Below are 12,100 nucleotides of genomic sequence, written 5' to 3' on the forward strand. Positions count from 1 at the left end.
AGGTTCTTGGAGCACCAGAGCCACATCTTTTTCTGACAGCACTGTCCCTTATCATTTCTCCAATGGAAACACAGCTTGTCACTGCCAAGTGGCATCATCCTCCCTGAAACTTGAGATAGCACCCACCATGTGCTTGGAGCTTTAGATTTCCTTTCATTTTAAATATACCATCCAAACCCAGATAAGCAAGTTTGGATTTTTCATACCTTTATATTATTACTAGATTCATAATTACCTTAATAAAGTTTTAAATTATTAAAAAGTTAATTTTTCCTTTCTTTTCTACAAGTATTGAATGAAAAATAAATATGTTTAGTATGTTTGAAATATATAACCCCTTTGATTTTGAAGAAGAGTCTAAAACTGTTTATGTTACTATTATATATAATGATTATGATGTGAAGTAAAGGTCAAGTGGATTCTTGAAAAATCAAATGATGATCCTTGTTACCAACACATAATTCTATAAAAACATCTTAATTCTTGAGAATATAACTTCATTAACATGTGTAATCATTGAACAATCACAACATATATCCTGTAGAGTTTCATTTTGTTGTAAAATTTATTTTAAACATGATATTTAAAATAATTACTGCAGAAGTTAATTTAATTAACAAACTTCATTCTATGCTAAAATTGATTTTTTTTTTCTATTCTTAAAATTTAATAATTTTTTATTTTTGACCAAATCTGTTGAATATTTTTCACGATTTTTGTATTTCTAATAGCCGTCAACTGGTCCCATGTTCATTTATTCCCATGTAGCCATGTTTTTCTCGCAGTTGAGAAGCACAAGCACCATTTTATCTTAGGAATTGGTGTGTTCTCTCTCTCTCTCTCTGCTGATGTCACTTTCTTTATTGCTGTTAAAAACTCTTCTGTATACTTTGTTCTCACACTTGTAGAGACAGAGAGAAAGAGAGAACAAACAAGGTACCTCTGTTTCTAGCTTCTAGCAACCTTCTAAGTTCAACAAGTCAGAAAAAAAACCTGCCTTTGCCCTTAGCTCAGGTGGAGTTCTTCTTTCTCTGCTCCTTGTCTTTATGTAGAAAGTAATGGTAATAATTAAAATGAATCATGGGGTTCTTTATTTTTGCATGAAAGTGAAAAAAGGTTTTATTATTTCCTATGTTGTCAAAGTGTTTTTTTTGTTATGGAAAGTTGTTTTTCTTTGAGTTTGGGTTTGTTTATGAGGCTTGTAGAGTTAGTCCAGCTTGCTATCTCAAAATATGCCCAATTTGTTGGGTTTAATGTTTTGTTTAGATTCTTGTTTATCATCGGTTTTGTTTCTCTGGGTTTGTAAATGTGTTTGTACTTTCTAAGTGTGGCCGAGAGTTGAATTTTCCTCTTTGGGAGCTTGGAAATTGATTTTTTTTGGTGAGTTTTTTATTCACATTTAAGAATGGCAAAAACCACTCATGGTTCCATTTCATTGGTTTGCCTGTTCACTCTTCTTCTAGTAAAGTTCCAAACATGACCCACTCAAAGTCTTTCTCTTTCTATTCCTTTTTTATTTCGTTTTAAAGATTTGTTTATGCTTATTTGATTATTCAGTTTTCTGGTACAGATTATTTTATTATGCTTTTAAGGGTGTGCGTCCATAAGGAGTCAAAATCTGGCACTCAAAAGGGTCTTTGCTTATGATTTTTCTATTCTATACCAAATCACTCAAAAGGGTCTTTGGTTAGATTTTCTATTCTATAAAAAATCTAAAGTTCTTCCTTTTTGTGCCAACAGATAACTGATTTGATTAGCCATGAACAACAGTGTTCCTGATTGGAACTTTGGGAGTGATTCCTGTGTCACCACCAATCCAAAGAAGCCTATGGGGTGTGTGCAATTTATTTCTGTCAAAGCAGAATACTGTTCTTGTCCCAATTGAACTCTGCTTAAATTGTAACAATCCATGTGATGTGGTCAATTCTACAGGGTGGACCAAGAGCTTGTGGAGCTCCTGTGGCAAAATGGCCAGGTTGTGTTGCACAGCCAAACACATAGAAAACCGGTTGTGAATTCCATCGCTCCGAGACCGCTTCAGAGAGCTTTTCAATCAACATTAAGGACCAGTGAGCCATTTGGGAACTCAAGTAACTTGATTCAAGATGATGAGACAGTCTCATGGATCCAATACCCCCTTGAGGATCCATTGGAACAAGAATTCTGTTCAAACCTTTTATCTGAACTGCCACAGTGTGATGTTGAGTCCTTTAAGCAAATTAAGCCATTTGAAGAGGGAAGGTTTACTAAATTGGACGCTTCTAGTGCCCCCCATGTGACTGTATGTTCACAATCACCAACTATGAAACCATCCTCTTTTCAGGAATTCTCAGGAATTCCAATACCTGCTCCAAGATTCCATGTTTCTGATTCACCTCAGAAAAATAATAATGACTTGGGTGGACCATGTAAGGTCCAAAAATTCTCTCACTTTTCACCTACCTTTAATGTTTCTTCAGCATTGCCTAGTGCGCATTTTAGAGACAAAATTACTTGTAACATGTCAAAAAATGAGGTTAGAGAGTGCTCATTGATGACAGTTGGATCAAGTTACAGTGGTAGCAATCACATGACCCAAGATCCAGATGCTAGCAGGGCATCAAGCAATGGTGTTTGGACTACTACTTTATCTGTTGACCCTGAAGCTGTCAGAGATGATGTGCCGAGAACAATTCCTCTGAGTGAGAAAGGGAAATCAGAGATGCTTGAACCAGCTGCTACTTCATCTTCTGGTGGCTCAGGTAGTAGTCTTGGAAAAACTTGTTCCTTATCTACCAGAAACCAGAGCCAAAAAAGAAAAACAATAGACATTGAAGAATCTGAGGAGCATAGTGAGGTGAAGCCCTCCCTCTCTGTAGTTATCTTCATGATTAGATGCTTTTATTGTTTGACACACTGAGCTACATCTTTATGTGTAATAGGACACAGAACTTAAATCACCAGTTGGAAACAAGACATCTCAACGGACAGGGTCGGCTCGAAGGAACCGTGCTGCTGAAGTGCATAATCAATCAGAAAGGGTGGGAATTTTAGCACATTTCTTGTGAACTTAATTTTTGTAACCTTTATTCTTACAAGTGGCAGTATTGTTTTATTGAAGCAGAGAAGGAGAGATAGGATCAATGAGAAGATGAAAGCATTGCAACAACTCATACCTCACAGTAGCAAGGTTAGTTATCATAATGAATGTTGACTCTACTGTCATAACTTGTTCTTTGGAGATGCATTCAGAGTCAGATAAAGCTGCAATTGTGATTCTCTGACTGCTCCGTTTAAAGTGATACAGTCAACACAGAATGTGTGAATTTTTCTTTAAAAAAAAAAGAAGAAAGAAGGAATTTGTTGATTTTTTTAAGGAAAATGAAAATCACTTCTGTTGAGAGCCATATTTAGCATAAAACAATTGGATCAGATTTGGACAAAAAAAACTGTGTGAAGCAATCAAGTGAAGAAGACAAAATGCAAGTACTTAGAAATTGATTCTCCACTTTATATGATTTTATCACATTGTCTTGAAAACTGAGCAAGGAAAGTATGTGCAGACAGACAAAGCATCAATGTTGGAGGAGGCAATCGAATATTTGAAATCACTTCAGTTACAACTTCAGGTAAATGTGCCACACAATATCTTGCAAATGAAAATTGTCTCACGTCACTAACAAATGAAACAAACAATTTTGTTCTTGCTGCTAGCTAATGTGGATGGGATCTGGCATGACACCAATGATGTTTCCAGGAATTCAGCACTATATGTCTCAAATGGGTATGGGAATGGCTACTTCTCCTTTCCCTCCTATTCAAAATCCGATGCAATTACCACGAGTACCGCTTGATCAGCCTGTATCTGCATCTCAGACACCAAACCAGACAATGATGTGTCCAAATCCTATTTTGGGTGCCTTTAATTACCAAAATCAGATGCAAAATCCAGCTCTTTCAGAGCAATATGCACGTTACATGGGCTATCATCTTATGCAAAATGCTTCTCAGGTAATAGGTTTCTTTCAAGAGAAACTTATTTGTCTTTTTTCCTCCTAAAACCCCTTATGTGTTCTTGATAAGCTTCCCATGGTTTACCTATTGAAATTAATTTCCTGTTTTTCACTTTTGTTTTGAAGCCAATGAATGTATTTAGATATGGTCCCCAGGCAGTACAGTATAGTCAAACAATGATTACACCCAGCAACAGCAGTGGAAACATGAGTGGAGCAGCAAATATTGATGAGGCTGTGAGTGACAAAATGGGTGAGCCATTTGCATACTTCTCCTACTTCTCCTTGCTTTGACTAACATCAAAATATGCATACCAAATCAATTATATGGAGAAGTTACACCTTTTTCCTGTCGGTGATTAGATAGTGACAAACTGATGTTAACTTGTCACCGTGTAGAGTGTCGACAGCCACAGAACCTTTTTCGACAACAGTCACTAATTCTTTGGCTGGGATATGAAATAGCTTGCATGAATAGTCCTTGCTCCATAATTTATTCAAACTCCTTGTGGTTGATAACATTCTTCAATGGCATATATGATTTTGGCTGTTGCATAGCTCTCTGTGGTTGGCTGCAAAAGTTGTTCTCATTTTCTCTGCTCTATATTCATAGTATATGTCAGATTTATAGGATCATTATAAATTTCATTTCACTTTGGAACCGAGTGCTTAATTTCAGTGCTACATCAACAAAAATTAAGTCAACACCATTTCATGGCATTCTACAGTGTTTCATATGTTCTCATTCCAATCTTTCCATAGAAAAATGATTTTGTTGTTAAAAGTCCATTTTATCTTGAGAATTCTGATACTATAACTTTCATTAACAGTTTTTACTTGTCATTGTTGACAGGTAAATTAGTTTAGAAGCAAGCTTATGAGAACCTACGGCATAACTAACAAGATAATTGCAAGATGATAGAAGCCCTTGTATGCTTTCACAGTATGTCTGCCTGCTCATATATACACACACTTGTATATATAGATATAGTTCCTTATATATGAATCTATTGTACAATATTGTCCAAACCAAAAGCAACAAGAATGTGGTAAAATCAAAAAAAAGTTGAGATCTAGAGGTGATTACCTTATGAAAATTCAGTACCTTCCATGCAATGCTATAATAAATTAATTGTAAAAAAAATAGTTTTGGTTAAAGTGATTGTCTACCTTTAAAGTAATATAGTTGCTCTATTCTTATCATGCATAAATTCCTTTATTAATTGCTTGGACATTTGGTGTATGAAAAGGGTCTTCCTTATTTGATTTTAGATGGAACATAATATATCTGTGTGGATTTTCTTATGCTGATGTGCATAAGCACAATAAAGACAGGGCTATAATTTGTAGTATGTGAGCCATTCATTGTTTAAATTGTAATAATTAGTTGCTATGAAAGGACATAAATTAAGATGCATCCCTAGCCTATAACATGCTACCTTTTGATGGAGAAGATTTATTCAACTAGATTAGGTCATCTTTTTTTCCTTGTTTTTCAATAGCCTCCTAGAGTGCTAGCATGACCAAAGCACAAGTTTACCAAAATCAACATGTTGGGGTGAGCATGCATAAGCTTGAAAAGGTTAGGTGATGCATGGATAACTGCTACTTAAGTCTTTCCTTATCTGAACTACAAATCACTTCCTCATGGTTTTTCTGCTGTCGTCAGATAGTAATTATTCACAGGTCGAATGCTTAACTTCTTAACAATCTTTAGCTTTTTTTTTTACATATCCTGAAAGAAAGAAAAAATGTCATGAAAATTGAATATGTACCCTCCACTTTGTGTGTGATGCCTTTATCTTTAGTCAAGCTGCAAATAAATGTTGTTTCTGTGGTCCCCTGCATCAAAACTAAAGGTAGTCAACTAACTTCTAAAATTTGGATACCACTAAGTATATGTACCAAGTTGTTATCTTGCCATGGGACCTCACAAATAGACACTTGCTCAAATAATGAGCTATTACTGCAAATGGGTCCCCCTCAATCAGAATGCCATGAAAACTAAGCAACTTACACTTTAAAAGCCTTGGTCATGGTTTTGTTGCATATCATAATCCATACTTTATGACTCCATTTGCACACAAGTCTCCTCCAATTTGCTATGTTCCCTCTTCATTACCTTCCTTTTTCTCCTTTCCAGGTTCTTCCACCTTTAACTAAATATCAGCCAGTACCTGATCTGATGTGATCTGATCAAATCAAACATCATTAATTGGAGGGTTTGGATGGGGGAATCAACCCTGAAAGCGCCAAGTTATATATATCCTCCAAATTTGTGTAGTGTGGTGGCCATGCAATTTGTGTCTAATGAAGAGTTTGGTGTCTAACTTTGAGAAAATTGTAGTAGACAGGTCCTTGATTATGGGCCAGTTTTGTTCTCAGCTCCTATGTCCCATCAGGTTGAGCATTTTCCACTGTTTGTAGATCTGGGAAAGTAACATGATAGAGCTATTTTTGTTGCCTGAAATAGGCAATCATTATGTCTCAACTGCTCATCAACAACCATTCTGCTCAATGCCATAAACTACATTGTGATTCATATCTATCTCTTCACCAAAAACAACTCATGTCAAATGAATGAGTTCACTTGCTCCACCATAAACAAACCAGTAAACTTGCCTCTGATAACAACACTCTCAAAACTGTTACTTCTGCAATTGTATGCAACTAAGCCAGTATTTGATTGAAGTATTTTAATTCTATTACTGTATTTAATGTTGTTTTTGCACATATTAAGAATAATCATAATAAATATATTATTTATTGAAACAATGTTTTCTAAAATCCATTTTCATATTTTACAAAATACAATGATGTCATTTATTGAAGGTAAATTAAAAATAAAAGTTCATATTTCACTAAAAACTAAAACCATCAGTCAATTTTTTTCTTAAACTAAAATAGCAACACAATGTATAACATTTTTTCCCCTCAGATTTTTTTTATTTTATTAAGTGGGGTCCACTATAAATTTAAGATAATACGCGTCATCTAAAAATTGCATTTATTACCCAATAACTACCTGTAACTTTTAGTATGATTACACTAACTAACATACATCTAATCTTATATTAATTTTAATTTTAATTAAATTCTACATATAACATAAATTTAAATAATTTTTATTAGAAGCTTTTCTCCTATAGAATGTTTAAAATATTCATTTTTTTATTAAATATTTATCGTTTGATTTTGTCGAGATGACTTGATTATTACTTTTGTTTTTCTATCTTTATCATATTATTAAATTTTATTTTTTAAACATTCATGTTAAATATTATGAAATTTGTTTAATGTTCAACAATCATATGTAGACGAAACAATATATTAAAAAATAAAAAATAAAATTGTGAGAAACAAAACTAAATTCATGTTTATCCATTTTTCTTAATCTCTTATAATCTACCAATCAAGTCATTCTTAAAAAGAAAAGAAGCGAGTTAACTCTACTATTTGAGAAAATTGGAGAAAAAATAAGCAAGTTAGACAAAATAGAGATTAAAAAACATAAATAATGTTCACTCTCCTGGTCACACTATTCAATAAAACAAAAATTGGTATCTGATTACCAATTTAGAAACTAGTTTACAAATATTTTATTGATAATAGAAACTACTTTAGATACTAATAATTTTTTTAAGTCTTTAAAATAGTATTTAATTTAATCAATATATTAACTAATTATTTTTTTCTAAAATAGATTTATATTTAATAATTTTCTTGTAAGTATATTGAAATGAATTAGAAATATCCTCTTATTATTAATAATGAACAATTAGTCATTCTCTTAGCATAAAACCTTCCTAGCTATAAAAATGTTTAAAAAAAGGCCAAAGAAGATAAAGCCTAACTTTTGGTGAAACATAAAGTTTTCTAAGATATTGGGAAATACATATGATATATGATCTTGAAACAGTGTTGTTACCTTTAATTCTTATCCTACACTTTAAATCACATGCTTTGTGTTAGTGATATGACATTCTTATCTTCACTGGTTGACACAGCCATTGGTTTTAGTTGCTTTTTAAAACACAAATTCCAATTTTTTTTCTCCTTTGTAATTGGGGTGTGTATGTGGGGACTTTCCTTTCTTGTACTTGAAATGCAAAGTGCTATCTAATCCCATCACCACTATCATGTTTCATTCCATATTCTCCTCTTCAATTATCACAAATTTGATTCCATATTCACTAGGCTTTTTCATTTTTCCCATGAAAAAAAGAACCTAAATTTTTATTTTCATTTTGTTGTCTCAAACATTGTCAACTTCCGAATGAGATTATGGTATATTTTTTCAAGATAGTAAAGCAAGTTGAGTGAAACTTGAACTAGGAGAATGCCAATAAAGAGAGTGATGGGACCCATTGATGAAGATCTAAACAAAATGTGACATAGATATAATTAATTTAAGCCATCCAAATTGGTTGTATATGGACTACTTTTTCTCCTCTATTTACCCCCACACCCATCTCTTTCTTGAAGTGGCTATTTAGAAAAGGACTCATACAAGCCCTCACAACAAAGTTGCATATTTTTTTCATAGGGTGGTGAAAGATTATGTTGAGCTTGTTTTATAACCACATACTCATTAAAAAAATATCACTTTATGGTCTCCATGATCTACCTGGAATCAAAGTAACTGGAATCTTGGTGCCCCCACATAGCTAAATTAACCAACTTCATTATGAAAATGTAAGAATCTTAAGGTTTCACTTAATCATTGGCTTTCATTCTCCCTAATGATGGTTTAGTTGTTAAATCAATCACAAAGAATGACTTCGATTTGCATGAGTAAAAAAAACTCAAAACAGGTTTGTATTGTGCTTATGATAAGTCAACTTATCTTTGTTTCTTTAGTTATAAAGTGAATGGTGAAAAAGCAGTGAGATTCTTTCAGGGTAAATAATGTATTCTTTCATGGATAAATAGTGGATGCAAGTATAAAATATTTTAATTCAATTAAACGATATATATATATATAAGTATTAACAATACATCTTAAAAAAATACACTTTACTATTGATTGAAATTTATTAAAAATTTAAAATTAAAAAAAAGTATGAAATGAGATATTGAACTCATTAAAGTTTGTGTGGAAAAACATTTTGTGCCGTTTTGAGATTCCGAGGCATCTAGTGTTCGGCAACGGAATCCAATTTGCTAGTCAACAATTGGGTAACTTGTGCTCAGAGCTCGAAATAAAGCAGATATTCGTCTCGGTAGAGAACACCCTTGGACGAATGGTCAAGTTGAGTCAGCTAACAAGATTCTATTGAGAGGAGGCTAGAAAAGGCAAAGGGAATTTGGTCAGAAGAAATTCTCAGAATTATGTAGGCCTATCACACCACCCCGTAATCAACAACTAAGTGACGCCTTTCAGTTTGGTATATGGGTCAGATGCCATGATACCAACAGAAATACAAGAGAATTCTCCTCGATTCCAAAGCTTTGTTGTTGAGGAGTCTAACAAGGAAGGAAGGTAAACCTGGATTTGTTGGACGAGATGCGTGAACATGCCCGTATTAAATCAGAGGCTTTAAAGAGAAGGTGGAGCTAAGACAAAAGACCAAGACGAAACCTCGGTAGTTCAAGGTTGTCAACTTGGTGATGCGAAAGGCCCACCCCTACCAGTTGGAGAAGAATTTATCTCCAAAGTGGATTGGCCTATTTCGTGTAGTTGAGGTGTATAGGCTGGAAACCCTGAAAGGGGGAGCCATTCCCTGAACATGGAATGTGGCAAACCTCAAGTTTTACTTCAGTTAAGATATTTCATTTTAATGTTTTCTTTTTTAACAATGTGACGTTTAAGGTGATGCTCTTTTTCCCTTGAAGGGTTTAACGAGGTAATCTAGTGATAAATTTATTCTTGGAAGATGGTGCATTAGTTTGTTGATTTACTTGAGATAGGACACGGTAAGTCGACCTAGCTCGGCGTAGTACGTATACTCGAGCATAGGCGCTCCGTGAGCCTGGTTTGCCTAGTGGTTCACATGGTTTGATGTCGGGTAAGGCGACCTAGCTCAGTGTCAGTACAACTACCTAAGTATAGGCGCCCTGTGCGTAAATTGGTTATCCAATGACAGGTAAGACGACCTAGCTCAGCATCAGTACGACTACCCGAGTATGGGCGCCTATGCGTAAAAATTGATATAGATGAAGTATTTGGCAAGTGAAACGACCTACTTAGCGTAAGAAAGACTACCTGAGTATGGACGCTCTGCAAACTGATTTGTTATGACTAAATTGTTTGATTCGATGTAAGGTAAGACAACCTAACTTAGTGTAAGAGTGACTACCTGAGTATAGGTGCTATGGGAATTGGTTTGTTATAAATAGAGTCATTCAAACCTGGTAAGACGTCTTGACCCGAACACATACGCCCTATAGTGGTAAGTTTGCTAGATTTGGTACATGGTAAGTCAACCTAGCTCGGTGTAAATACGACTATCCGAGCATAGGCACCATGTGAGATGAATTTATTTGTTAAGTTGTGTAGTTTAGCACACGCTAAAGTGACTTTGCATAGAGTGACTAGGGTCGCTTGAGTATGGATGCCTTGCAGAAGATAAGTTGCTTGATAGGTATGGAGCCGATGGTCGAGCTTAAGCTAGAGGCAGCTACCTGAGTGGGCATTCTACGAGTTAAGGCATCGTGACATCAATACAGTAATCATACCAAGGATCGTCCAGTATGAGGCTGTTTATGGAATCAAGTTGAGGTAAGACTTTTCCCTAATTGTGAAAGCATCGCTTACTCAAAGGTAAATGTTTTATCAAGGTAAGAAAGTTGTTATTTTCATGCTTAAGCTAATAAAAGCTTGTTAAGTGGTTTGTGTTAAAACATAGAATGGGTTGAGTGGCGAGGCATGCATTTGTAAAGGTCTCAGAATCACTATACATAAGAAAGAGCAAAAGTGATGGTAAATATAAAGTGTTCAAATTGTTAAAGAGTTAAGAGAATTTAACATATTACAGACCATAAAAGTTTAAGTTAGTCATCCCTTAATTGACCATTGACCACGGTTTTACCCGGACTGAGTTCTGAGAAGTCAGATTGGGATGGAGTGTTGATGCTTGTTCGATAGCTTCCTCGAATCTCACAAGATAGGATTGGGCAGCATCTTCCTTAAATGATTTTGTGGTCTTGACAAGATCCTCATCTTTGCGGGACAACTCCCCCTTTAGGTTGCCGACTTCGGCCAATACTTTGTTCCTTTCTTCGGCCAAGCTTGTAGCCTCTTGAGCTCGGTCTGCTGCCTCTTTAGCTTTCTCGGCTTGAAGTCGTTCAACTTCTTGTTGCAAGATATTTGAATGCTTGAGCTCAAATTGAAGGCGCTCTATTTCTTTGCGAAGCTCAACATTCTCTTGGATCCTCTGGTCCTCAACTACCCTCCGATCTCTCATCTTGGTCACAACCAAGCAACCCATGGCTAAGGCTTGCCCAAATTGCTCCATGGTGTCACAAAGCAGATGATTTTCGTCGTGAGCCATGATCCTCATTTTGTCCTTTCTGGGCAGGAAGGCCTTTTAACCATATGTGGGGATGTCAAATTTTGGATCCCACAAGCTCTTCCTCTTAGAGCTCTCCGCTTCGCATTCCTGGATGACAATTACATCTTGGGCAGAGCATGGTCGGCTGAGTGAGCGACATCGTGATGCGGGACTCGACCATCTAAGTGAGAGTGCTAAGTGGGAGGAGCGAATGCCTTCTTTTTTTCTCTTAAAAACAAGCCCCAATGTGGTTTCCTCGTCCTGGTCGGTTGGGGCTTAGGTAATTGTGATTGGAGCCTTCTTTTTCTGAGTTAAAGAATCCTTGGACATGTTGGCAGCTACCCTCATATCTTTAGCCATCTCGGCTAGCTCCGCCTTGCTGAAATGGTTCAACATTCTTTCTGCAAAGAAAATAAGTAAATGGTTAGTAAGTGGTAGCAAATTTATTTTCACCAAGAGTGGGAAATGAGGAGTACCAGTATAAGCCTTCAAGGCACCGAGAATGTACTCTTTGGTTATTAAGTAGGAGGTGTCGAAGACAACCTTCAAGCTCGATAGGAATTGGTAAATCCCTTGATCTTTTGGTGATAGATCTTTAAAGCGCCGAGCACTCTG

General features: G+C 35.4%; 1 protein-coding gene across 6 annotated transcripts; it reads left to right on the top strand.

Moving 5' to 3' along the window:
- Positions 1 to 746: 746 nt before the first annotated feature.
- LOC137831086 (transcription factor PIF4-like) lies at positions 747 to 6,705 on the top strand. 6 transcript variants are annotated; one of them, XR_011084327.1, is made up of 10 exons: positions 747 to 1,014; positions 1,741 to 1,833; positions 1,933 to 2,836; positions 2,922 to 3,020; positions 3,104 to 3,169; positions 3,543 to 3,608; positions 3,694 to 3,990; positions 4,119 to 4,245; positions 4,846 to 4,935; positions 6,136 to 6,705. XR_011084327.1 is itself a non-coding variant. In XM_068638614.1 (9 exons), exons 2-9 carry the CDS (start codon positions 1,760 to 1,762, stop codon positions 6,153 to 6,155), a joined length of 1,653 nt encoding a protein of 550 aa, XP_068494715.1. In that variant the 5' UTR covers positions 747 to 1,014; positions 1,741 to 1,759; the 3' UTR covers positions 6,156 to 6,705. The 6 variants fall into 6 exon arrangements, 2 of the variants coding, with proteins under 2 accessions (XP_068494715.1, XP_068494716.1); XR_011084329.1 differs by having other exon boundaries at positions 757 to 1,014; positions 3,737 to 3,990; positions 6,136 to 6,534; XM_068638614.1 differs by lacking the exon at positions 4,846 to 4,935.
- Positions 6,706 to 12,100: the final 5,395 nt, after the last annotated feature.

The sequence above is a fragment of the Phaseolus vulgaris genome, chromosome 6, assembly GCF_000499845.2.
Source record: "Phaseolus vulgaris cultivar G19833 chromosome 6, P. vulgaris v2.0, whole genome shotgun sequence".
NCBI lineage: Eukaryota > Viridiplantae > Streptophyta > Magnoliopsida > Fabales > Fabaceae > Phaseolus > Phaseolus vulgaris.